The sequence below is a fragment of the Syzygium oleosum genome, unplaced genomic scaffold (genome assembly GCF_021117445.2).
Source record: "Syzygium oleosum isolate NSW1041296 unplaced genomic scaffold, Sole_v2.1 Sole_v2.02, whole genome shotgun sequence".
NCBI lineage: Eukaryota > Viridiplantae > Streptophyta > Magnoliopsida > Myrtales > Myrtaceae > Syzygium > Syzygium oleosum.
In genome coordinates this window covers 12,090,138-12,113,360 of record NW_026607486.1, presented here as the reverse complement: position 1 = coordinate 12,113,360, position 23,223 = coordinate 12,090,138, and the positions used below count along the sequence as shown (strand labels likewise).

Here is a 23,223-nt window from a genome sequence, read left to right as displayed (position 1 = left end):
ACTTGTCAATTGCATGTAACCGTCCAACATCTAAGAAATTTCAATTGTCGGATTCATGGAATTTTCATCTTAAGGTACGATATGTGCACCAGTTGATTTACAATGGTATCTCCAGCTTCCAGGGTAATGTATAAGGACATTGCAGGCCATACTAATAATTTTATGATAACATTTCCCCCTTCATCTCTGTTTCATATATCAACTATCCGAACTCCTGGGTGACATACTAGGATTCCAGAGGTTAAAACTCTGAAATTGTAATTAAGGTCATGAACCCAAGAGTATTAAAGGAGAACAAAGAGTCCATCAAACTTTTGTGGTGAAATCTAGTATCGAAACTGTTAGACTTTTTGTGTGAAATCTAGTGACTAGAGAGCCTACGACTTGACCACCTAGCGGAAATACAGAACGCTTCCGATCATGCTTGCTATTTTAAGGCAAAATACATTGGATGGCTAGCATTGTTGAATCTTTTTGGTTTTTACTTGTACGTGAAGAAATTCAAATTCTTTGGCCTTTAGATGTAGTTAAAGCCGTCTCGCTCCGGATTGGCCTCTCCAGTGTACAATAATCATTTTTGAAATTAGAATCATTCCACCGAGATTTAATTCACACGTTGTGTGGATCATCTTTCTAAGAATCATCCTCTACCAATCAGGCAAGCTATGGAAGTTGAACGGGAAGTGATAAGGACTTCAAATAAACTTCATTACAAAATCATTTAAAGAATTGATACATCTGGTCAATGTACTAACAAAGAAATGATTGTTGACCTATACCGCCTTGATCATAGAATCATACCATGAGCAGCGGCGAGAAGAAAACACGTTAAGCAAAACTCTTTGTGAATCTTCAGTTAGACCTCTTCGTGTGAGTGAGACTGTATACTCCATAATTGCTGCATCAAATGGCAATGCGATGATGGGTTCATCACTTGATAATCCATACTCTTCTTCTGGCAGTTTGAACCACTCTTGAAAAATTCAAGTGTTTAGAAAAGCCAAGGGGATGGCAAAGCATCCCCTGTCGGTGATATAGATTATAAAGTAAACCTTTTTACTCGCTTCCAGCATTCTACATGCCTTTTGAAGGTCTTCTTGTTCTTATAGGATTCTTTTTCTTCTAATGACAGCGATCTTTTGCCACTTCCTAGCTACTTTGAGGAGTTTCTTGGTGCTGATTAGACCTGTCAAATGGGTGGGTCGGGTCGGGTTTGGGTCGGGTCATAAATGGTCCGATCCAAATTGACCCATTAACTCATTTATGACCCATTTATGCGTAATGTAATTTTCTTGACCCATACCCAACCTGACCCATACCCAACACATACCCGATCAGACCCATATTGCTAAAACACTTCCATATTTAATTAAATCTAGGAAAATTCATACCCAAACTGAGATGAGAGTACAGAGTGAGTGAGCGCAAGATTGAGTGAGGGTGAGAGATGAGTTGAGTTTAAATCAGTTGTAAACTCATTTATGACCCATTTACGACCCATTTATGATCAATTTAATACTAATATTAGACTTCTACCAAGTTATGACCTATTTACTAAATATAACTAACCCATTTATGACCCATTTACTAATATATGGGTTAAGAAATGAGTTTATGACCCATTTTGACAGGTCTAGTGCTGATCATGTTATCGTGTGAAGTGTGGAAAGGAGGATTGAATGTGGTCCGTAAAGGGATACTTTTGCGGATTAGAGTCAAGACTGTGTTCTGTGGAGGGCATGGGAGTAGTTGTTTATGTAGGTGGCAGACCTGAGAAACTTGAAAAAAAGTTAGCTAATCGAGTTCAAGAAATGTGTGAGCAATTCCTTTTCCATCAATATCGGCGATCTTTTGCCATTTCCTTGCTACTTTGAGGAGTGTCTTGTTGCCAATCATGCTGTCTAGCCTGTAAAGTGTCGACATACGACCTTGAGTGAATTAATGAAGATTTTAGCTGGATGAGCACAAATTAACCGGTCCTGTCGAGCGTGTGAAAACGTATGGTCATAAGCTATTTATACAAATTAGAAGAGCAAATAATGTTATTTCGTTATATGGTGATAGACCCTCAGTTTGTACGGTCCAAGCTTGATGCTTTGCATAGTGACTGTCTACCTTTGTCTGACAGCAAATATCAAAAAGAGGAAACCAAGTACAAGAAAGACTCGAAACTAAAGTACAGTTTTCATGACTAAAGAATGAGATTTCTGGTTGGATGATTCCTGAGTTAGTTATGAATAAGGTCAAGAAGTTGTCAAGAAGCCGCAGCTGAGATTCCATCTCCTAGTAGGACATATCCTAAGGCCAAGTAAAAGATACAGATCTGTTAAAGGAACCATGTTTCATGAAACTTCTGAAAACCCAAAAAAAAGCCTCTCTTTCACGAGGCAGAGCCTTCGTACGAAACTACAAAAGCTGTCAAATTCCAACACGAGGCATTAATTTCACGTAGAGACTCATCATTCTCCGATGACCAGTTTCTGTTCAGGAATGATATGATTTTGTTAGATATTCTCACCGTTGCGATTGCAACATAGTGCTTTGTAATCTCGTATGCAATGGCATATCGTTTCTGTCCTGCTTGAAGAGGACAAGTTTGCTTCGTGATAATTAAGCATCCTCTTGTTTTCCGTTGCTCGGTCCCTTTATTTCTCTTAGATGCTGTTACTCCATGGTGAAGCAAATGGACCAAGTTATAGGCGTGAAGACACTGAAGATTAGCTACTCATATAGCAATCCATTATATGCAAAAAGAGGGAGGAGATCAATTGATTCTGAAATAGAAGGACTTTAAGCCCATTTTGATGTTCATTGTGAGTTAATCTCCCCCTGCTTTGTTGGTTACCCTCGCCTTTTGCTTAATGAATGCTTCGAGTGGCACCAAATTGTCATGTTTTAAACTAGGGGTGAGCGGTTCCAGGTTCCGGGTAGGTTCCGCCTGGAACCTGGAACCTACCCGTCGGAACGTGGAACGTGGAACCTGGAACCTACCCTGTCACAGGTTCCAGGGTCGGTTCCACGTTCCAACAGGTTCTTTTTTTTAATTTCGTTTTGAATTAAACAAAACGAAAATAAACGCAATATTAGATCATCTGAATGATACATACACAATGCCCTGATGTGATATTCAAGGGATATAATGCCAAGTTTACAAATTCCTTCCATAGAACTAAACTATAATTGCAACAATTATTGAGGAGGAAAGCAGCAAGATAATGAAAATATCCAAAATGGCATGAACAATGAAAGCACATTGTTCGAACAAATTGTGAGTAGAAGGTGATGTTAGACTTAAAATGATCACATATCAAACAAATAACAAAAGTTGTCCCCTTCAAGCGCGATATACAAGTCTTAGCAAATTCTTGATCCTAGTTCTGTGTTCTTATATGAAAGACCGCGACCAGAGAATTCCAGATAATTGCAACATCCATTAACAAAAGCCAAATAAGGAACAAGACAAGGCAAAAGTTCTAAAGATTCAAACAAAAGAAGCCAATGCCGCATAGGCTCTTAATTATACGGTTGTTCCACCGGAAGAAATCAATGGCTAATTTCCACTGATCTCAAAAGTCTACACAGTCAACTATAAACCATCGTCACTATTTAACAGTAACTTAAATAAGTCAATAGATGGGAGTGCCATAAGACTAAATATTGAGGAAACAAATGACAATTACAGAAGCATATTAGACGGAATGGAGCTAGTCAATTTCCACCAGAACTTTGGTAGACTACGACATCCACATTGGATAGTCTCTGTCTCTCTTACATGCAAGAACACAGAAGTGCCCGCACATGCACAAGCACAAGCACAAGCACATGTAAGGACGTCATTGCACAATCTTACGGCACTTCCTGTGTAGGTCCTGTTACTTATTTTCATAAATCCAGGCCGAAACTACTCAAAAATGAACAAAAGGATTATATCTTTCAATCCAGCAGCTCACTGTTTTAGCTCAGCACCGCACATATATTCTTCTTCAAGTGTTAAAACAGAAAAACGATTTGACAATAGGCACATGTTTGCACACATATACTTCACAGTACTATGTACAGCCAAGAACTAGATGTATGAAAGGAGTTTCTCGATGTGGCATAAGTTTCTTTTATCGCTGCAGGAGTACCAAAACATATAAGATCTTTTCGGTCTTGGCTGATCAATTACTAAAATGTGAAACACGGACATGGTATATAAACTGTAAGAGCAGGACACTCTAATTTTAAAATGGCAAAAAGATTATGTTTGAGATTTAAAACTTCAGAAAGATCAAACTGGAAAGACAATAGAAGTATGGACATGAGCCTTTGATCAAATAAGATTTAAAGAATTACGGGGTAGGAATTAAGCGAACATTGTCATAAATCACTCACCCGAGAATTTTATCTAAAATAAGTTTCTACACCGTTTCCTCAACAGCAACACAAAAATTAATTATTAAGACAATTGTGTCACTCCAGTTGCATGTTCTTAAACACAAATATGAATAAATGATAGGGATATAAGATCTTTGGAATCACAACGCCATAACACCGCTCAGTGATAAAGAAAACGAAGACAGGTCTATCTTGTATCTACCTTAATTACCTGGTGAGGTATTTTGGATCATATGTCCCATAAACAACATCATAGTGTCCATCATAAGATTCTACCAACTCCAGATCACTAGTGAATGGGTCCCACCTGCGGATATAATAGATGAGCTGAGCCATATATAAGGCAATGGCACTATACAGAAAAATTATGAAGCTTACTCATATCTCCGCTAGCGCTCAAGGTTTAAAAGCACTTTAAATACAGTGTCTGCACAGGCATCAACAACACCAACAGACTTCAAAAGCCAAATAAGGAACAAGACAAGGCAAAAGTTCTAAAGACTCAAACAAAAGAAGCCAATGCCGCATAGGCTCTTAATTATACAGTTGTTCCACTGGAAGAAATCAATAGCTAATTTCCACTGATCTCAATAGTCTTGACACCTCCAGTACCACCAGGAGTAGCTCAATCCAGTACCCACACCAAGATTTGATTGCTTACCTAATCCGAACTACAACCGAACAACATCGAAAAGGAAAAATCACGTTTCGAAAAGGACACCATCCCGAGCCAATTGTGCTCATACAATTCGTGAACTGCCAATTGAAACCAACATATAATTGCCTCCGCATTCTTGAGTTTCCATTCACTCACATCTCAAGCAAAAATTCTTGCAAACCCACTTCACTTCGGAGTTGCAGCTCTCAATTAAGGACTAGGAAGTTTTGAGCTTTAACTGACCTCTTAAACCAGCTAGAATCACCAAGAACAGCAAGCCCAAAACTCCCAGAAGCAAATCTCAAATCAAAACAAACAGACCCACAAAACCATAGACAAGCACCAAAATCTACAGTTCAGCAACCGAAAAGATCTACATTCCGTACCTCGACTTAAATCAGTGACACCCAACACTTAAAAACACTTGGGTCACCTCAAGAATTAGCAAGAAGATGGGTAAAATCCGAAACAGAATAGCCCTTGGAGCAAGAGAAAAGGCAAGTCTCCGGCTCCCGGAGCTTCGGATATTTCTTCTACGGTCTTGCGGAAGCTTGTTCCAATGGCTCGAAACCAAGATGGAGAGGCCACTGAGAGCGAAAGTGCTTCCTTTCGAATCTATAGGCGAGAAAGCATGGTTCTTGAAAGCGGGGTCGAAGCTGGAGAGTATGGAAGCGGGAGCGAGGGCGAGGCGGAAGCGGAAGCGGAAGCGGGAGCGAGGAGCGAGGCAGAAGCGGAAGCGGGAGGGAGCTTTGGAGGGACTATGATGGAGGATCGGGTGTGATTCAGGAGGAGAAGGGAGCATTTGGGAATTAGGGTTTCTAAATACTAAGTTTATGTTTTTGGTTTCGATTCCGGTTCCAGGTTCCGGTTCCGGTTCTTATAGGAACCGGGAACCGGAACCGGAACAGCCGGTTCCTAAAAATGTGGAACTGGGAACCGGACCCTCTGTCCATGGAATCGAACCGGATCCACTGGGTCCGGCTCCCGGTTCTACTCTAGAACCGCGCTCACCCCTATTTTAAACTATTTCCATCTCGCCAATAGGCACGCGGCCCTGCTGGTGAAGGGATTGAGGGGCGGGAACGCTAGTATCACAGGCGAGAGGTTTGGCTACCGTGCTCTACAAGAGGCAGAGCAAGAGTCAGACCAAGAGTCAGAGGCTGTGGAATTCAGAGATATTGAAAGGCATAGATTTATTTGTTGGCGGACCAAAATGAACAAACGTAATCTTACCGAATTAGAAATGAAAATATTTCATTTCCCACCGAAAGCATAGTCAATCTTGTGAGGCCCAGGCCCACGGTAACGAATCAAGAAAACCACTCGCAATTTGTTTCTCGCGACTAAAGAAGCAGTCGGGCTTATTGGGCCGGGTTGACCCTCGAGAAATGCTCGCCCCAGAAAATCTCGGGTCGGACTCGGGAGCTCGGAATACGGGCTACGCCGATGAAGAATAGCAAAGCCCTCGTCTCCAAACACCCCTCCGGCCGGCCTTGCTCCAAAAATCCAGTCTCTCGGCTCGGCTCGGCTCGGCTTTTGTTTGACTCACGACTCGGAGTCGTCGTCGTCGTCGTCCTCGTCGCTTCCACGGGATCATCGTCATAGCACAAGACGAAGAAGAACAAAGCGCTCCCCCATCGACGCTTGAGAATCGCCATTAAAATCTTCCTCGGAATCCTCAAGCTCCTCTCGTTAGCTCGACCTGATCCGTGCTTTTCGAGTCGGCCATGTTCCGTGCCCGCGACGCCCTCGCCGCCGCGTGATCTTCACGGCTCGCTGCGGCGAATCCCCACCTCCCCCCCGGGGCGCTCCGGAGGGACGATGGTGAACAAGTTCCTCTGCGACTTCCGGTTCCTCCTCCTCGCCGCGGCGGCGGCGTTCATCTACATCCAGGTGATTTCTTGGTCCCCGGTTCCCCTCGCGATCTGGAAAATTTTTGCGGTTTTTGGAGTTACCGATCGACGTGTATCTGCGCTCGCACCTGCTTAGGTTGAGCCTTGATTGTTGGGACTAGTGAGCTATATGCTGAGAGGAGTGTCTGTTTGCTTCTTTCATGGCAAGAATCATTTTTGAGGTTTTTGTTAGATTACTGATAGAGGGGTTCCATGTCGTTCTGTAGGTTTTTGTTGTTCACTTTCTTTCTTAAAAAACGCCATTTCGGGTGTAAAAGAGAATTCAGAAGCTGAGACTTGACGTGAACAAATGGCAAAAAAGAGTAGTTTCCTTGGCTCAACTTTCAGTTTGCTAATGCTGATGATGGACTGAAAAGACAAACAAATTCAAATGCAGCTTTATCTTAGCTTTATGTATTTTGACGCCGCATATGTACCGGGGATTTCGTCCTTTTTCGCCTGCTTGCATCAGTCGCTGAGCTAAAGTAATTACAAAACGCGTGAAAGAAGTGTTTGATGCAGAACAAATCAGAAGAGGTTGTTAGTTCTAGATTGTCTACTCCTAGTAATGCTGGTTGCGGTTCGTCTATTAACCACGGAAGGTATCGTAACTTTCAAATACCGTAATTTTAGACAGCAGTCGCCTTCTGGGCTCTGTTGTGGTGTTACTCTGGAGAACTTTGCTTTGATGACCATGGACATATAGTACTTTGGGAATTTCAGATCCAATTCTAGGTAATTTGCTGGAAAAAATTAATAGATGCTTTGATTCAAGAGGTAAAATATGGGTCCATTAACTTGGATATTTGATGCTTTGGTGGTAGTATTTTAGGTGAAACTCATATTTCTTTTCTCCGCAGGTCTGGTTTCTGGTAAAGGACAGGAAACCTTATGATTGAGTACAGGATTGCATTGCCTTTGCCCTCATTCATGAATTTTTACTTATCAAGGAACCATCAAGAATTATCGTAATACTATCCTAAGACATACTAATATTCTATAACCACATTTACACTTTTTTTCTTTAGATTCACCTTTTTTTTTTGGACATATTTAGATTCACCTTCAACTGCTGCCTTTTTAGCCCTTTAGCTCTCCATTTTCATGTATAAACTATTGTTCAATGGTTTGGGAGATGCCTTATCTTATGATAAGCAAAAACAGATATCCAAAACAGTTCCTGGCCAGGAAAAAGGATTCGTGTTCAACTTTTCTTTTCTCCAGTTTCAGTTAAATCTTTCAGTTCAGTTTCTTCCCTAACTTTATCATTTTTCTTTGGCTGTAAAGAGATGCTTCAGCATCGAGCAATGTACATACCTATGTAGCAATCGTGTTGGCTTTCGTTATCGAATCTTCTTGCAGTAGTATACGTGTCCAATGGTTGTCCTTACTTCATCTGTTTATCCACCAATATTATACGTTTCCTTGTTTGACTTTTGTCTTTTTGTTTTTGTTTTTTCTCTCTCCCTCAGATGCGTCTTTTCACAACACAATCGGAATATGCCGATCGACTTGCTGCTGCTGTAAGTCCATCCTAATACCTCATGCCGGTCTCTCATTCTGGATTGATGGCCATTTGAACCTCTAGCTTTGTTTCCAAAAGGATACACATTCAATTATTAAGAAATGTACTTAGTGAACTTCTCATATGCAGCCAGCATCTAGACTTTCAAGTTAAGTAATTATAAGCTTAGGTAACTTTAGATCTGCAACTCTGTCAGCCTATTGAATATGAAAAAGAAATATTGAGAGTGTGTGGTGGAACCTTTTCCTTACTGTGTGGGAGGAACCACTCTGAATTTGCCATATTGAGCATATATTTGACAGTGCTAAGTGCTGAATCTGTCTTTCATCCAACTTCTAGTAAATTTACTATCTTGCTTGAAATATCGATTGGGAAGAGTCAATCTGTTCAAGTGAGAATAGGATAACCCCATTAAATGATGGTAGTAATTCTCATGTATTGTGTTTCTGTGGTTAGTCAAGAAGTACTAATGGTGGTCCCATTGCATTAATTGGTTGGGATGGTCTTATTGTGCTGCTGTCCTTTGGGAGGAGTAGCTTCTGAGAGGATTAACACTTAAATGATGCTAGCAATTCTCATTTATTGTGTTTAACGATTGAGTTAAGAAGTTCCAATGGTGGGCCTGTTTCATTTTTTGGTCGGTTTGGTCTTTGGATGGTCTCGTCATGTATACGTGCTTCCTATACTTCTGTCCTTTTGGAAGGAGTAGCTTGTGAGTAATGACTATGAAGTACTTTTATGATGCTATAGTTTATGAGAGAGAGGGAGGGAGCGGCAGACGCCAGAAATCTAATGTGTGCGTCTCCCCTCTCCTAACTCACTTGCACTAGAAATCATCATATATTTCTTAGATACATCTTTCATTTTACAGGTTGAAGCCGAGACTCGTTGTACAAGTCAAATGCGAAAACTAATTGATCAGATAAGCATGCAACAAAGCCATATTGTGGATCTAGAAGGTGTGATAATTTGTTTGTAAGCATGTGTTTCTCTCATGTTGTTTCTGTAGAGGACTGGAACTATATGGATTGTATACAAGCTTGCAGCCTATGAATCTTTTAGTATTTGTCTGGCTGCATCAGGAAAATCGCATTCTGCATTTCTGGATTCTGCCAATTTGGAGTTTGATCGCAATTGTTGTGATGCAGTGCTTTACTTGTAGAAATTTAAAATTTTACTGAGCGACTAAAACTGAAGGAGATTAATTATCATTCTTGTGCTGTGAAGTTCTACTACTTAACCTGTCTTTGATGTTGGAAGAATCCTGATTCATCCTACCTAATCTGCAATTTATTTGTTTTTGAATGTGCCTTGATCTATTTGCTTCACCCACTTGGTTTCTGAAATTCAGAGTATAAGAAACGACAAGATGAAGAATATGGGCAGATGCAGGCTCTTGTTCAAGATCTTGAGTGTATGTTAGCTAGTATTTCTGCTCCATTTGTCTATACTTCTTTCTCATTTTCTTTCGACATGCTCATTCGAGTTGTGATCCAGTAGGTGATTTTAAATTTTAAATGTTACGAAGGTCCTTTGACTATCAGTCTATTCTACCAATTTAGTCGTATTTTGATGGCCTTTCTTTAAGAATTATGAAATGTTTGCAATACAGAATATTTAGTATTCCGACTGGTAAGATCCTTAACCAATACACTTATTGATATATGTAAAAGTTATTGTTAATTTTCTTTACTTGCTGTCAGAAATTTCTAAATGATTATCACGATCCCATAATCATTGTTGTGGATGTCAATTTTTTGTCTGGATGATGTACTTTCGGCTCCATGATAATTTGCAATATTTGTCTACGCATAGCTTTCAATTGAATTTACATGTTCTTTTTTAATTTTCCTTTCTCAATTAAATTGGATATTGAGTATTACTTATAGATAAAGGAGGATTTTATTGATAGAGGAAATGTTCTTGTACATCAGAAATGTACAAGAACAAATTGAAAGAAAAACAAGCAAACAAAAGAAAAACATCACTTGACCATACAAAATAAGACCTCATTGTCGGTTTCAGCGAGGTGGGCACATTATGGACGGATAAGTTTTGTAAAAATATAATTAGATTGATTGATAGAGAGAGGCAGCAGAACCTAAAGCTAGCATCAACCAGTACACATTCAAGAGAGAAAACCACGCACCATAAAATTGACTGTTCATGCATGTGAGGCAAAGCCCTTTATATCACATAATCCCACTCAACCGGGGGGTTGGATATAACCTTGTGCAGCTAGTAAAGTTTGCAAAGCATGCTGTGTTTAGGTTCTGGATCAGAAAAATATTCGTAAAGAGATTAACTTCTTGGAAATTCCTTTTGATTATATACGGCAAGGTTCTGAATTTTACCCTAGCCTTTCTATCCTAGCTGCTACTTTGCCCACTTATTGATGCTTCGCTTGCTACTTCATATAGTACACAAGTCTCTAGCTATGGTTTCATTCATAAAGAAGAATAAAGGAGTTATAACATTCCAGAATCTATTCAGGTAGGTATTGCAAAGATCTGCTTATGCAGATGGAACCAAAACGGATTACAGCAAATATTACTTTGCTCCAAATTCTTCTGTCAAATGGTTGCATTGCTAATGCAAGACTTCTTGGGTAGATAAATCAACATAAACGTTTTGTTTGGGAGAGGAGGGGTGGGGAAGGAAAATGAAAGGCGGTGTTGAAATTTGGGAAAAATTCAAATTTTCGGTGAGAAGAAATGGAGGGAACATTTGAAAATATTCCCAATTTTCTTCACCCATTTTTATTCAATCCATGTCCCAAACAAAGAAAAAAGGATCACAGTGGGTGGAAATGCACAACATTTAGCTCTAAACAATGAACGTAGAAACAAAGAAAAGCTTACTGAGCCGTCTTAGATGGATATCCTCCTGCTGACAAAATCGAATGGAGTGATTCCATTAATTTTCAGTCAATCTCCTTAAAGGCATCTTAGTGGGTTTTTATTCTGTTATCTGCTTGTGGGTCTACCAATCTGTTTCGTCGCGTATCCCACTTTTATGTTAAAATTACGTGCTTAAGCATATGGAATACCGATTTTGCTGGTGGAATGTCTTAAGTGCTACTAAAGTTTCTGTTTTGCTAATCTTGCAGTCAAAGGCCTTCAAAGACGGATGGACAAAATACAGGTTGTCTCTTGACAATAATATGTTATTTATCTTCTCTAATTTACAAATCCAATTTTGTCAAGTCTTACTTGCTGATATCTTTTTGTTGGATATATCAGACCCAAGTGGCAGCAGTGGTGATCATGGCATGCAACCGCGCTGATTATCTTGAGAGGACCATTAAGTCTATCTTGAAGTATGGCAAATCTGTTCTGTAAAGTCTTTTTTGTTTATGAGAGCTTAAGGCACTTTGTATAGATCAGTTCTCCTATTATTGGATTCTTTTCTTTTTCCAGTTATCAGAATGCTGTTGCTTCAAAGTACCCACTTTTTGTATCCCAGGTAGTATGCCCTCAGTTCCTGTTCTAGCCAAACAAATCTAGCAATCCTTTATTGCAGTGCTAGCTTTCCCTCCGGCCCCCCACTCCTTCTTTAATGTTTTTGTTCTGAGATATTTGTGTTTGACCGCAAAATTGTTTCCGTAGGATGGGTCTGATCCACAAGTTAGAAAGAAGGCCTTGAGTTATGATCAGTTAACCTACATGCAGGTGAGCCGCTGAGGTCTTTCATAGAACAAGTTTTACTCAATTGTTTCTTTATTATCTGAAAATCATGAAACTGAGGAGAGAGAGCTTTTTGTCATTTGACTATGTCTAAGATGAAAGTTGTAATCCTGAGCTAGGTTCTTTTGCAGAAATTTTAGTGCTTACCTGTATATCTGAAAAATAACTTGAGTTCATTGCAGCATTTGGATTCTAAGCCGGTGCAAACTGAAAGGCCTGGGGAGTTGATTGCATACTACAAAATTGCACGTAAGATCGATTTCTTCTGCTATTGCTTTGATAGGTTTTGCCAATCTCACGTGCGTTCATGTCAGAGCATTACAAATGGGCATTGGATGAATTATTCTACAAACATAACTTCAGTCGAGTAATCATACTTGAAGGTGAAAATATTTTTTTTGCTGGGTTGCTTTCACTCCATCTAAAGCGAAGTGCCTATTCACAATCTTTTACCTGAATGCAGATGATATGGAGATTGCACCTGATTTTTTTGATTATTTTGAGGCTGCAGCAGCTCTCATGGAAAAAGATAAGTATGGATTCTGGAAATGCCTAAGCTATAATTGGATGTTTGAATTAAAACATATAATAACTAACTATTAGAGAATACCTCGAATTTAAAAAAAAAAAAATTGGGTTTAGGCTCAAATCTAAGTTCTATGGAGGAAAAAGCACATTTTGAACTTTACTGCAATTTTCCATCCGAAACTATGGCAGGACCATTATGGCTGTTTCCTCATGGAATGATAATGGGCAAAAGCAATTCGTGCATGATCCAGGTAAATTCTCATAAACTCTGCCTTTTTAGTTTCCCACCATGAAATAAGAAATGAGGTCTATGCCCCAAACAAAAAAGGTCTTTTGCAGTCTGTGGTTCTGAGTGTTATATTAAATGTCTTCATGCATCTCATTTCTCTTCTTTTTCGAATGGGCTCGAAAAATTTGGAACTTTGCCTGGGATAAATGGACGATGATCTTTACATAAATGGTAAAGTTACGTACTTGCTCACTGCCTGCCAGATGTGAAAAAATCATTTGAAGATGCTGCTGGAGTTAAATCGTTGAATCAGTAGTATGGGGAATGTTTTTATTGTTATTGGTTGTTATTTTACCGTGGATTCAAGTTTGAAGCTTCGTTTATTCATCTTCACAACCTTATCAACTGTTTCTTGTATAAGATATGTGTTTCTGTAATCTTTTAATACATTTTGCAGAAATCCTTTACCGATCTGATTTCTTTCCTGGACTTGGATGGATGTTGACCAAATCTACATGGAATGAATTATCCCCAAAGTGGCCTAAGGCATATCCTTATGGGTTTGATATATGTCGGTTTTAGATAACATGTGTTTATAGCTTATATGTCTCCCTAAATTTTCTTTGACGACGCTTTACTTACTGGGACGACTGGTTGAGGCTACAAGAGAACCACAAAGGTCGACAATTTATTCGGCCAGAAGTGTGCAGAACTTATAATTTCGGTGAACATGTAAGTGGATTTTGTACACGCGTCTCTGATTTATGGTCATTTCAGTCTTGTGCAGTTACTTTGCCAGTTTTGCCAGTATCACCTATTATGTAAATTAATATTTGATTATTCGCGGCCGTGCTCATAGTAGAGGGCTTTTAATGGTTTTGCGGCAAATGCCACATCATGTACGTGCTGGGTTACTTTAATATGAATTCAGCAGTTGTATGTTGGATGGCTTGGGGGTGATATGGGAGACGATAGTGCATGTGTACAACTTTGGCATTGCAAAGGATTTGATTTGACTACTTACTCCTTATATGTTTGCATGCCCATTATCTGAGAAGTTGATACCATGAATGTTTATGACAATTTTAATATTCTCACAGGGGTCTAGTTTGGGGCAATTTTTCAGACAGTATCTCGAGCCAATTAAATTGAATGACGTCCAGGTAATTAATCTATTACATATTTAGCAAATTTGTTGTTTTTGTGATTGACCTTGTGTTATCTTTCATTTATGAAAGGTTGACTGGAAATCCAAGGACTTGAGTTACCTGATGGAGGTATCTGTTGTAATTTGATTCCTAGAAGTGTCTATGCCTTTTATTATTCTCCGACTAATGACGTGTCTTCAACTTTTCTCAGGATGAGTATATTAAGCATTTTGCTGAAATTCTGAAAAATGCTAAACCAATTAATGGAGCTGATGCTGTTCTGAAGACCTCTAATATACAAGGTGATGTGCGTCTTCAATATCAACACCAGCAAGATTTTGAACGCATTGCCCGGCAATTTGGTGTCTTTCAGGAATGGAAGGTTAGCGTATTTCTTGATGGGATTTCTTTTAAGTTTAGTCTGAGGTTTCTTAGATTATGTGGCAAATAGCACCAACAAGGTATCCTTTCTCTGCATTTTGAATTAATATTCTAGGATACGTATTAAATTTCAATACGAACCTTTAGTTCAGTGCATGTTGATCCCATGATTGAGTCTTTGATAGACATTTATCGAACCATTTAATTGAAATAATCAATATATTCAGTGGATTTATCTACAAATGCAGTCGGTACTTATTACCTGATTCTACGGAATATAGACACTTGGAGATTCTCCTGCACGACCTTTAGCCCACCCTTAAAATTCACTTCTTTATTTTTTTATTCCTGAAATGGGCATGTTTCTAGGCGCTGCATTGTCCTTGCTAGTATTAATGTTTCTGCAGTCGGATACTCTCTTTCTCTCTCACTCACACAGAAGCTATGATGCTTTCTCCCATGTTCCAGGATGGTGTACCAAGGACAGCATATAAAGGAGTAGTGGTCTTCCGGTATCCACCACCAAGACGTGTGTTTCTAGTGGGTCCGAATTCTTTCAAGCTGCTTGGGATCAAAGGTGTTTGATGCAACGAGGTCAGGTTTCACGGCGCTGGTAAATCATGATGCCGGACTTCTGCTCCCTCTTTCCTCCCCAACACCTAGTGTAACTGGTACGTTATATAAAGGAACCGATTGGGCATCGCATCAGAGCTTGGGATGCAAATGCAGGTCCATCAGTCAGGTTTAACCCACTGCCGCTTGCTGATGAACAGAAGTGTAGAGGTGTGAGGATTCCATTAGCGATTTTGATTAGGAAGTAGACGGATGATTCTTCTGAACGACAGTGTCCAGTCTATACGCATTAAACGGCCGAACCAAGGCTTCATTAAAAGAGTTTGCCATTGGTCATACTAGCTACTTTAGCACTTTGATAGCAGGTAGCCTTACAATTGTTGTTGCTCCAGAAGGTGGTTTTCTTCCGTCGTACTAAAGAACATACATGTTTTTCTCGCCATTTTTCGCTCGTGTTTTCGTTTCTCTTTCTCCCCCGTTTGGGCGGGTAGGAGTAGGAAGGACTAAATGTAAGAGAACCACACACCGCGTTTGTCGAAACTGGGAATTCACGCCCCTCTCTGGATACATACATGTCGGACCGAACCCCGCCGAGAGGAACTTCTAGTTATATCTTGTGTGGTGGATGTCCATGACTTAGTGATGATGTATGCTCTCTTGTTTTCCATTTTAATAGAAAGTTTGTGAAAAATCATGGCAATTGAGGCTTGTTCGGATTAGTGTTGTTTTTCCCCTTCTCCAAATTGTGGAACTCCAAAAGCAAAGCGCCAACTAATTGGCAAATCTGTGATATGAGGCTGAGCTCCTACTCTGCCTTCAGAAACTTTGGATGAGAGAGCGACTGCTCTAGCGCCGGAAGGTTTTGATCTACGCACTACTGATTTTTTATCTGGCTTTTTGAACGTAAGGAAAGCGGATTAATTACCGAAATAAATATAAATTGGTTTACATATAGTCCATTCGTTAATTTTTGTTTCCGCTACGAGAATTTTCTTGATACGACCCGGCTTGCTCCCCAGGCTTTCGTGGAGGCATCCCACCTAAGATCTTTGATGGTAATGTCACTAGCTGCCGCATTCACGATGTGTGTGCGTGTGTGAGAGAGAGATCGTGGCATCGTTGCCATCATCGCAGTCTGATTGAGTCTCGCCTGGGTTCTCTCGTCCTCGCCTTGCGGGGATCCCATGGCTCGTTGTCTGGGGTTTCGGCGTTCTGATGAGGTACGCGCCTTGCCTGGGGGACCAGACCAAACCAAAACCAGACATTCGGGACTAAATCAAACGAAACATTCGTCATGGGAACTCTGCAAATCCAGTTGAATGCTCGCTCTCTCTGTGGTCAAATATGTTGGCTTGGCATCGCTGTTGCGTTCTGCGTGCACATTACGCACACTTCCTCGCGAGCAGCGCACGCCTATCAAAAAAAGAAAGAAGAAGGAGAAGAAGGAGGAGGCGGAAAAGGATGGGGCACGGTTCCGTCTTCCTCGGTCGTCACTCGCAGCCGGGCCTTGCAGTCGGCTCGTTGTCGGAGGGAAGAAGAAGAGAGAAGATTTTTACTTAGATCCCACGCGCTGCGATGACGGCGGACACACGTCAATATATTTGTGATACTGTTACGGGTGTAAACGGTTCAGTTCGGTTTTCAAAAACCGAACCGAGCTGAACCACTAAGGTTATCCCTTAAACCAAACCGAAACTTGCTCGAATCAAATTGAAACCGTATTCATAAATCGATTTGGTTTGGATCAATTTTCTATTTCTTCTTTTTTTTTTCTTTTTCTTTTTTGTTTTGCTTTTTATTCGTGGCTCGATTTTAGGATAAAAGGCGAAGTGTTTATTTCAGCTAGTATTGATCCGAATCTACCTGAAATAAACCGAATTAAAAAAAAAAATTGATTAATTTTGATTATCTGAAACAAAAACGGAATCGAAAGGGACGAAATCCCCTCTTACTGATACGTCACATGTGACGTATCTTTACCTTTTTCGGAATCTGTCCCATTGGATCTGATGTGGACGTGCATGATCAGACGTACTTGCCTCCCGGCTGGTGACCGAGCAGCTCTCCTCTTCCCTTGTCCGTTCCTTCGGCCAACCCGGTCAATCCTCCCCTACGGCCTCAACCCCTCCCCAAACACAGAGGCCGGTTGTCCCGCTCGCCAGTGCTCGCCTCGCCACCCAGATCCGATGACGGGTTTAGCCGCCCTAGTTGATTCGCGGTGTCGCCGTTGATCGAGGTCGTCGACAAGCTCTCGCTGCTCCGTTGCACCGCGCTCGAGGCGTTGTGCAGTGTGGCTCGTCTCTTCGGACCCAGTCTGATTAAACCGGTTCGCATCCCATTCTCTCTTGCTCTGTGCTTTGTGTGTGTGGCGAACGAAAGAGGATTCCATGAGCTGCGATTTCAAGGGTCCAAGAACTGCGAATTTCCAGTTCCTGAAGCTGTGATCCGCCGCTCCATAAATTGCAAAGTCATAGCAATGGACCTGTTGATTGCTCTGTCTTTAAATAATAAACTTGTAGCTTAAATGTCCAGTCTGAATGAGGAACGTAGGAGTGCAGAAAATTTGCTCAGTTTGTGTTGTTGCAATGAATGGTTGTGTTGAATAGGTGTTCTTGGTGAGCTCTGAGTGTGTGTTCAATGCTAGGGTAAGATGCTACGGAGGTAGGCAGGCTTTGAATATGGACTGGGGATGTGTTATACGCAAAATGGGTGTTCTATATGGTTGCTGATGTATGCTGGATGGTTGGCGTGAGCTGTGTGGGTAAGTTGATGAAATTGTCATTTGTGAGAGTGCTATTCGCACGCTGGGCAAGTGATTTTTAGTTAAGTTCCGTGTGAGAATGAGCAAGCATGGGCCTGTGTGAGCTGCTAATATATGCATGTGCGATATCCACGAGTGAATGGTATATCATCTGTATGTGGGCTCGCTGAGTGTGTGTGTTGAAGTTGCTGGTATGTTCATTGGATGTGTGCATCGTACTTTGTGGGCGTGGCGAACAAAAGAGGATTCCATGAGCTGCTATTTCGAATGTCCAAGAACTGCGATTTCCAGTTCCTGGAGCTGCGATCTGCAGCTCCATAAATCGCAAAGTTGTGGCAATGGATCTGTTGATTGCTCTGTCTTTATATAATAACCTTGTAGCTTAAGTGTCCTGTTTGAATGAGGAACGTAGGAATCCAGAAAATTTGCTCAGTTTGGCTGATGATCCTTATATTATGGTCGACATTTAATAGTAGTTTGGTAGATTGTTCCATAATGCTTTAGTAAGACCTCTTGTTTGGGTTGCTGGAATTACCAGCAAAAACCTTGTTTCCTTCATCATCTCTAGTATTGGCATTAGTTAATCTATCGCCCATGGTCATATTTCTTTTCTATGGTTTCACTGATGGATGGGGTGTTGTATTGACTGTGCTTCCAAAGTTCTATTATAAACTACATGACATGCCTAGCTTTGGACGCTCAGGTTCTGGTCTCTCTCCATTGGGCGGTTATTCCTCAGCTCTCTAATCCCGTCATGTTTTGGTGAGTTTGCTTCCAGAATTTTTTGTTTGTTTGCTCTTGAATTTGACATCTTTCATGCTGGAGAAACTGTAGTTGTAAACTGAAGTTGGACACTCATGACACAAGATGGCTTAGAATACCCCTACTTCTATTAAAAGGTTTACGTACTATTGCAATCTTCCATCTTCATTGCAAAACAAGGCGAAATTTTATGGAGTAATCTTGCTGTGAACAATGTTGATATATTACTTGACTTTGCATCATTTCTCCAAGCAGTCCCCGCATCACATCAATTTTCATGAATATGTGATATATGTATATACAGAACCTAGCATACTCTAAATTGTTATGGAGGCACGAGGTTTAGCAACGATCAAGGGTGTTTAATTGGTGTTTGCTGTGAACAATGCTGATGCAATATGTGAACCATTGCTTCTGGCAACTTAGATAAAGTCAAGTTCTTTAGATGGCTGATATGCAAGTTCATGTAGGACTGTGCTTTAGTAGAGGCGGTAGAGCTATACAATGGAGTGATTTGGACCTTTCCTGACATGAAGCTGACATTTTCTGGATGCTTTAGTGGTTCCATTGCTTTTTTATGTTCACCTGCTGATTTTGTCGAGAGATATATGAATGTTTAAGACGATGAACTTGAAAGTAGAGATATTCTACGGGGCATTCATGCTCTTCTGAACCTTTGAATTGCTTTCTGACACTAAGCTAATTATTAACTGCAGCTGCTTGTTTCCTGCTTAAAATCACCCCTTCTTCCAGCATTATCAGTTGCTGCTTTTGCTAAGAAACCGAGTTCGACTTGGCCTTTGCTTCCGGCAGGGACTCTGGTTATTGTTGCTCGTACCACAATCTGTTACGAGGGCATCCTTCAATCAATCGTTTGGTGAACAGGGTACTCACTTGGCCTTTGTGCTTGGTTTTAGTTTTTTTGTTCTACTTTTAATTCCAGTTCCTTAATACCCGTTTGGATTTAATTTTACGTTTTGCACAATATAAATCTTGTGGCTCATGCACTTTGTTCTTTTTTTTTCTAATATAAAACTCCGGAAACCTCTGCAATACTCAAGTGTTGAAACGTAGATTGACATGTTATATTCCATAGATTTTTGTAAGCTAAACTTTTTGTATAATTTTCTGAAATTCGAATAATGTTTTAAATTTTGGCGTTCTTTGAACCAATATGTGTGCTATGCATACAATCTCACCATCTTTGTGGTGAATGTGGTTTTGCAAGTTCCTTGGGATGTTTTGGGATAATGACGCAAACAGTTCTTGAACTTTGGCCTAATGTGCAATTAGGTCCCCGAATTTTTAATTTGTTCAATTTAGTCTTTGAACTTTAGCCTAATGTGCAATGTGGTCCCTGAACTTTTAATTTGTCCAATGCGATATCTGAACTTTTGATACATATTCAATGTAGTCTTTGAACTATATGAATGTAGTCCTTGGACTTGAATTAATGGAAGGACTACATTAAACATTTTCATATAGTTTAGGGACTAAGTTGAACATGTACCAAAAATTCAGGAATGACATTAAACGAATTAAAAGTTAAGGGATCACATTACACATTGGGTTAAAATTCAGGGTCTACATTGAATGAATATAAGGTCAGGGATCAATATTGTAGATTGGGCCAAAACTTAAGGATTATTTGTGTTATTTTTCCTAATATTTATTCTGGAACTCTTTTTGCCTCTAAATAATTGTCTTTATAGACATTTTGTACTGTCTAGTGACTAGTGAGGGAGGATGGATTGTAGGGTTGCTGCTTATATATATATTTTGTCTGAGCTTTCATCTTTAGAAGCAGATTTACCTTTAATCTTTGGTGAAATGTTGGCTCTGTTAGTGTGGTTAATAAGAAAAGAGGTAAGGTTTACTTTTTTAGTTCCAGATGTGGGGTTCGACTCACACGCTCTGTAAGGAGGCAAAGCAAAAGTCTGAGAGTAAGTTGTGAATTAGAGTATGACAAAGCCAAAAAATAAAAAATAAAAAATAAAAAAAGTAGGTGGGGTCGCCGATTCGGGCTTGTGCCACCCTTTTCCGTTTCAGGGATGCGTGTCATTAATTATTATTAAAAACGAAGCTTTGTCTTTAAACAGGAGCCAGTCTATTAAAGAAAATGGCAATTAGGAGTCGTTTACAATCCCATCTCCTCCTCCTTGCCGCCATGCTCACGGCGACCGTCCCCGTGGCTCTCGGCGAGGTTGGCACGGCAGCGTACTATGGCCCTCCCTACGAACGTAAGTGCCCCCCCAATCATAACAAAAAGAACAAAAAGAGAAAGAGCTTGCCATATAACATTTTTCTTGCCCTTGATTTAGCGACGGAATGCTATGGTGAGGGCCGATCCCAGTTCCCTGAGAGGAACCTGTTCGCGGCTGTGGGCGACAAGCTATGGGACCTTGGGGCAGCGTGCGGCCGGGCGTACAACGTGCGGTGCGTCAGCAAGGGCCCTGGATCCTGCAAACCGGGCTCCGGCACTATCCGGGTCAAGATCGTTGACTACACCCTCTCGGTTAACTCCTCCGCCGCCGCCCCCAAGCAGTCCTTCACCGGCGCCGATTTGGTCCTGCCTCAGACTGCTTTCGAAGCCATTGCCAATCCGGCCATGGCTTCGATCGAGGTCGAGTTTGAGGAGTAAGGAAATCCATCTCTTCTGCTTCTTTTTGCTTACAATTCCCATTCAATTGAATTTTCCCGATGTAACAGTAGTCGATGGTGGGTTTAAAATCATCTTTTGTGTGCGAAACATGCAGGGTCTGATCTTCGGGAGAAAATGGTCTGCAAGAGCCACGCCAGCTGTTGATGTCGCGTGCGCTTTTTTACTCTTCATCAATTACAAATCGACACGTATATGTCGACGCGGAATTAGAGAAACATATAAAAAATCTCCCAATCCATGGCTGAAGCTGGTCTCTCTCCTTCCGCCACTCAACACAATATCCATGGAATGAGGGTGTGCAGGTTTGTTCTGTCACGAGATGCTACCAAAACATAATACAATTGTGTAGAACCAGTTCCATGTGTGCCAGATCTGGAGCTTTGGCCACGAGCGATGACGGCTTGTTCACACACGGCGACTGAGGGGTGGACGCGGAGGTCGGTGCTCGGATCTATAAACGAAGGCCGTCCGTGGCCGTCCGTTGCTCTGCATCTCCATCATCTGTGGACGAGCACTTGTGGCCAAGGCTTAGCCGCTGGGACGACGGAGAGCGGAGGTTGGCCAAGGATATAGCTAGATCTGGTCTGCTGCTCAACAGCTTTGAGCTCAAGTCTTGGCTCGTCCATGGTTGTTGATACGAGCTCAACAGCTTTGCTGCGGACCGCGGTGGCCACGGTGGGGCGGTGGAGATAAGCCAAGCCCAGGCAGAGCAGAGGGTGAAGATGGAGGAGGAAAAGAGAAAAAAATTAATTTGTGTCGAGATGTAATTGGTTATCAGTAAATAATCGCATGTCACGTTACCTATTGATGAGGCACTTGCAGACGACTCCAAGTGTTTTCTCCATCTTCGGTGATGGCTCAAGGCTGGAGACAGAGGAGAAAGGAAATCAACGTATACTAATGATGTCAAACTAATTAGACATCTTTTTATCTGGAATGTCGGTTGTGTTGCCTTTTTAGTTTTTTCGAATGTTTGTTGTTTTCGAATTTAAGAGGATGGACTCGGCCAGTGTGAGGGTTGAGAGGAAAGATCAGAGGCTTCATTGATCGTGGTTGATCTTTGCAAAGATAAAAAGCCTCTAAAAATCATAAATTATAGCACTACCTCAAATTTATATTCGTGTGATATTTTTACTCTCTGTTCCGATGATTGCGTCAATGAGTACGTTGAAAATTCTATGTAGTGGCTGATGTGGATGACGGAATGGAAACAGTGCTAATATAACGCCCATGTCCCCTTGGATATTAATGGAATGGTGCCGTGCTTTTCATCTCTCTTGTTTTGGGGTTTACGGTTCTTCCTAGAACTTGGGTGCTCTCCATCTCTCTCGGTTGCTCCACTACAACAAGGCAAGATATTGATTGCTCCACGGGAGGTAGCTCGATTCATGGCTGAAATCTCTCACTTTCTGCTCGATTCGTGGCTGAATCTGCCACGATTTACGATTTGGGGTCTAAGGTTCTTCCTTGAGTTCTCGAAACCTTCATTGCTTCACAAGGAGGAGCTCAGTTCGGTTATTCAAAGCCATTATATTCTTGGCGTTCTCGATTCACCAACAATGTGATGCGTATTTTTTATCGATGTGGGTGTACCTTGATTTCCTTGTTAGGCTACTATAATGGTTCCGAATTCCACACCTTGCTCTTTCCCGATTCATTTGGTGACTGTTTCAAGAGTCTAACTTGATTTGCAGCATCTTTTGGCTTTATCCTTCTGGTATAAATTGTAAGCTGTCAAGACGTGGGCAAAAGAATAAAAAAAAAAGACTTTTTAGTTCCTACTATCTCATGGTTTAGATAAGTGGAGTGCAGCTAAGCATACAAAAGGTTTTGAATGAAAATTTGACTGCGATCCCCATTCATTCTACGGTATTTGAAATGAAATGTTCTACGCGATATTAACCACATCCAATTTTTTAGGATTTGATGTTTCTTGTGCAATTTGTGTATAGCTTATTGAGTTTGGTGAATTGATACTTATGTATTACGTATATTCACTTGAGCTTGCCCCCGTTGTTACTTAAAGATAGTTCTACCATCA

General features: G+C 40.9%; 3 protein-coding genes across 7 annotated transcripts in view; all 3 read left to right on the top strand.

The window, feature by feature from the left end:
• The first annotated feature begins 6,619 nt into the window (after positions 1–6,619).
• Positions 6,620–15,643, top strand: LOC115681542 (alpha-1,3-mannosyl-glycoprotein 2-beta-N-acetylglucosaminyltransferase). 3 transcript variants are annotated; one of them, XM_056308285.1, is made up of 18 exons: positions 6,620–6,928; positions 8,400–8,450; positions 9,324–9,411; positions 9,804–9,866; positions 11,562–11,596; positions 11,695–11,771; positions 11,872–11,917; positions 12,061–12,123; positions 12,321–12,387; positions 12,453–12,521; positions 12,602–12,671; positions 12,856–12,917; positions 13,353–13,436; positions 13,527–13,627; positions 13,996–14,058; positions 14,134–14,172; positions 14,255–14,425; positions 14,893–15,643. In XM_056308285.1, exons 1-18 carry the CDS (start codon positions 6,857–6,859, stop codon positions 15,007–15,009), a joined length of 1,338 nt encoding a protein of 445 aa, XP_056164260.1. In that variant the 5' UTR covers positions 6,620–6,856; the 3' UTR covers positions 15,010–15,643. The 3 variants fall into 3 exon arrangements, with proteins under 3 accessions (XP_056164260.1, XP_056164262.1, XP_056164261.1); XM_056308287.1 differs by having other exon boundaries at positions 13,353–13,460; positions 13,524–13,627; XM_056308286.1 differs by lacking the exon at positions 9,804–9,866.
• Positions 15,644–17,016: 1,373 nt separating this feature from the next.
• Positions 17,017–23,223, top strand: part of LOC115681561 (receptor-like protein EIX1) — a 41,766-nt gene continuing 35,559 nt past the window's right edge. The window contains exon 1 of the transcript XR_008815491.1: positions 17,017–17,323. The gene's annotated coding sequence lies outside the window, so the exon portion shown is untranslated. The remainder of the gene's footprint in view (positions 17,324–23,223) is intronic.
• Positions 17,615–22,005, top strand: LOC130136733 (EG45-like domain containing protein 2). Of its 3 annotated transcripts, none has more exons than XM_056306988.1 (5): positions 17,615–18,520; positions 19,237–19,406; positions 20,620–20,760; positions 20,842–21,157; positions 21,277–22,005. In XM_056306988.1, exons 3-5 carry the CDS (start codon positions 20,640–20,642, stop codon positions 21,281–21,283), a joined length of 444 nt encoding a protein of 147 aa, XP_056162963.1. In that variant the 5' UTR covers positions 17,615–18,520; positions 19,237–19,406; positions 20,620–20,639; the 3' UTR covers positions 21,284–22,005. The 3 variants fall into 3 exon arrangements, with proteins under 3 accessions (XP_056162963.1, XP_056162968.1, XP_056162961.1); XM_056306993.1 differs by having other exon boundaries at positions 17,615–18,657; XM_056306986.1 differs by lacking the exon at positions 17,615–18,520 and having other exon boundaries at positions 18,895–19,406.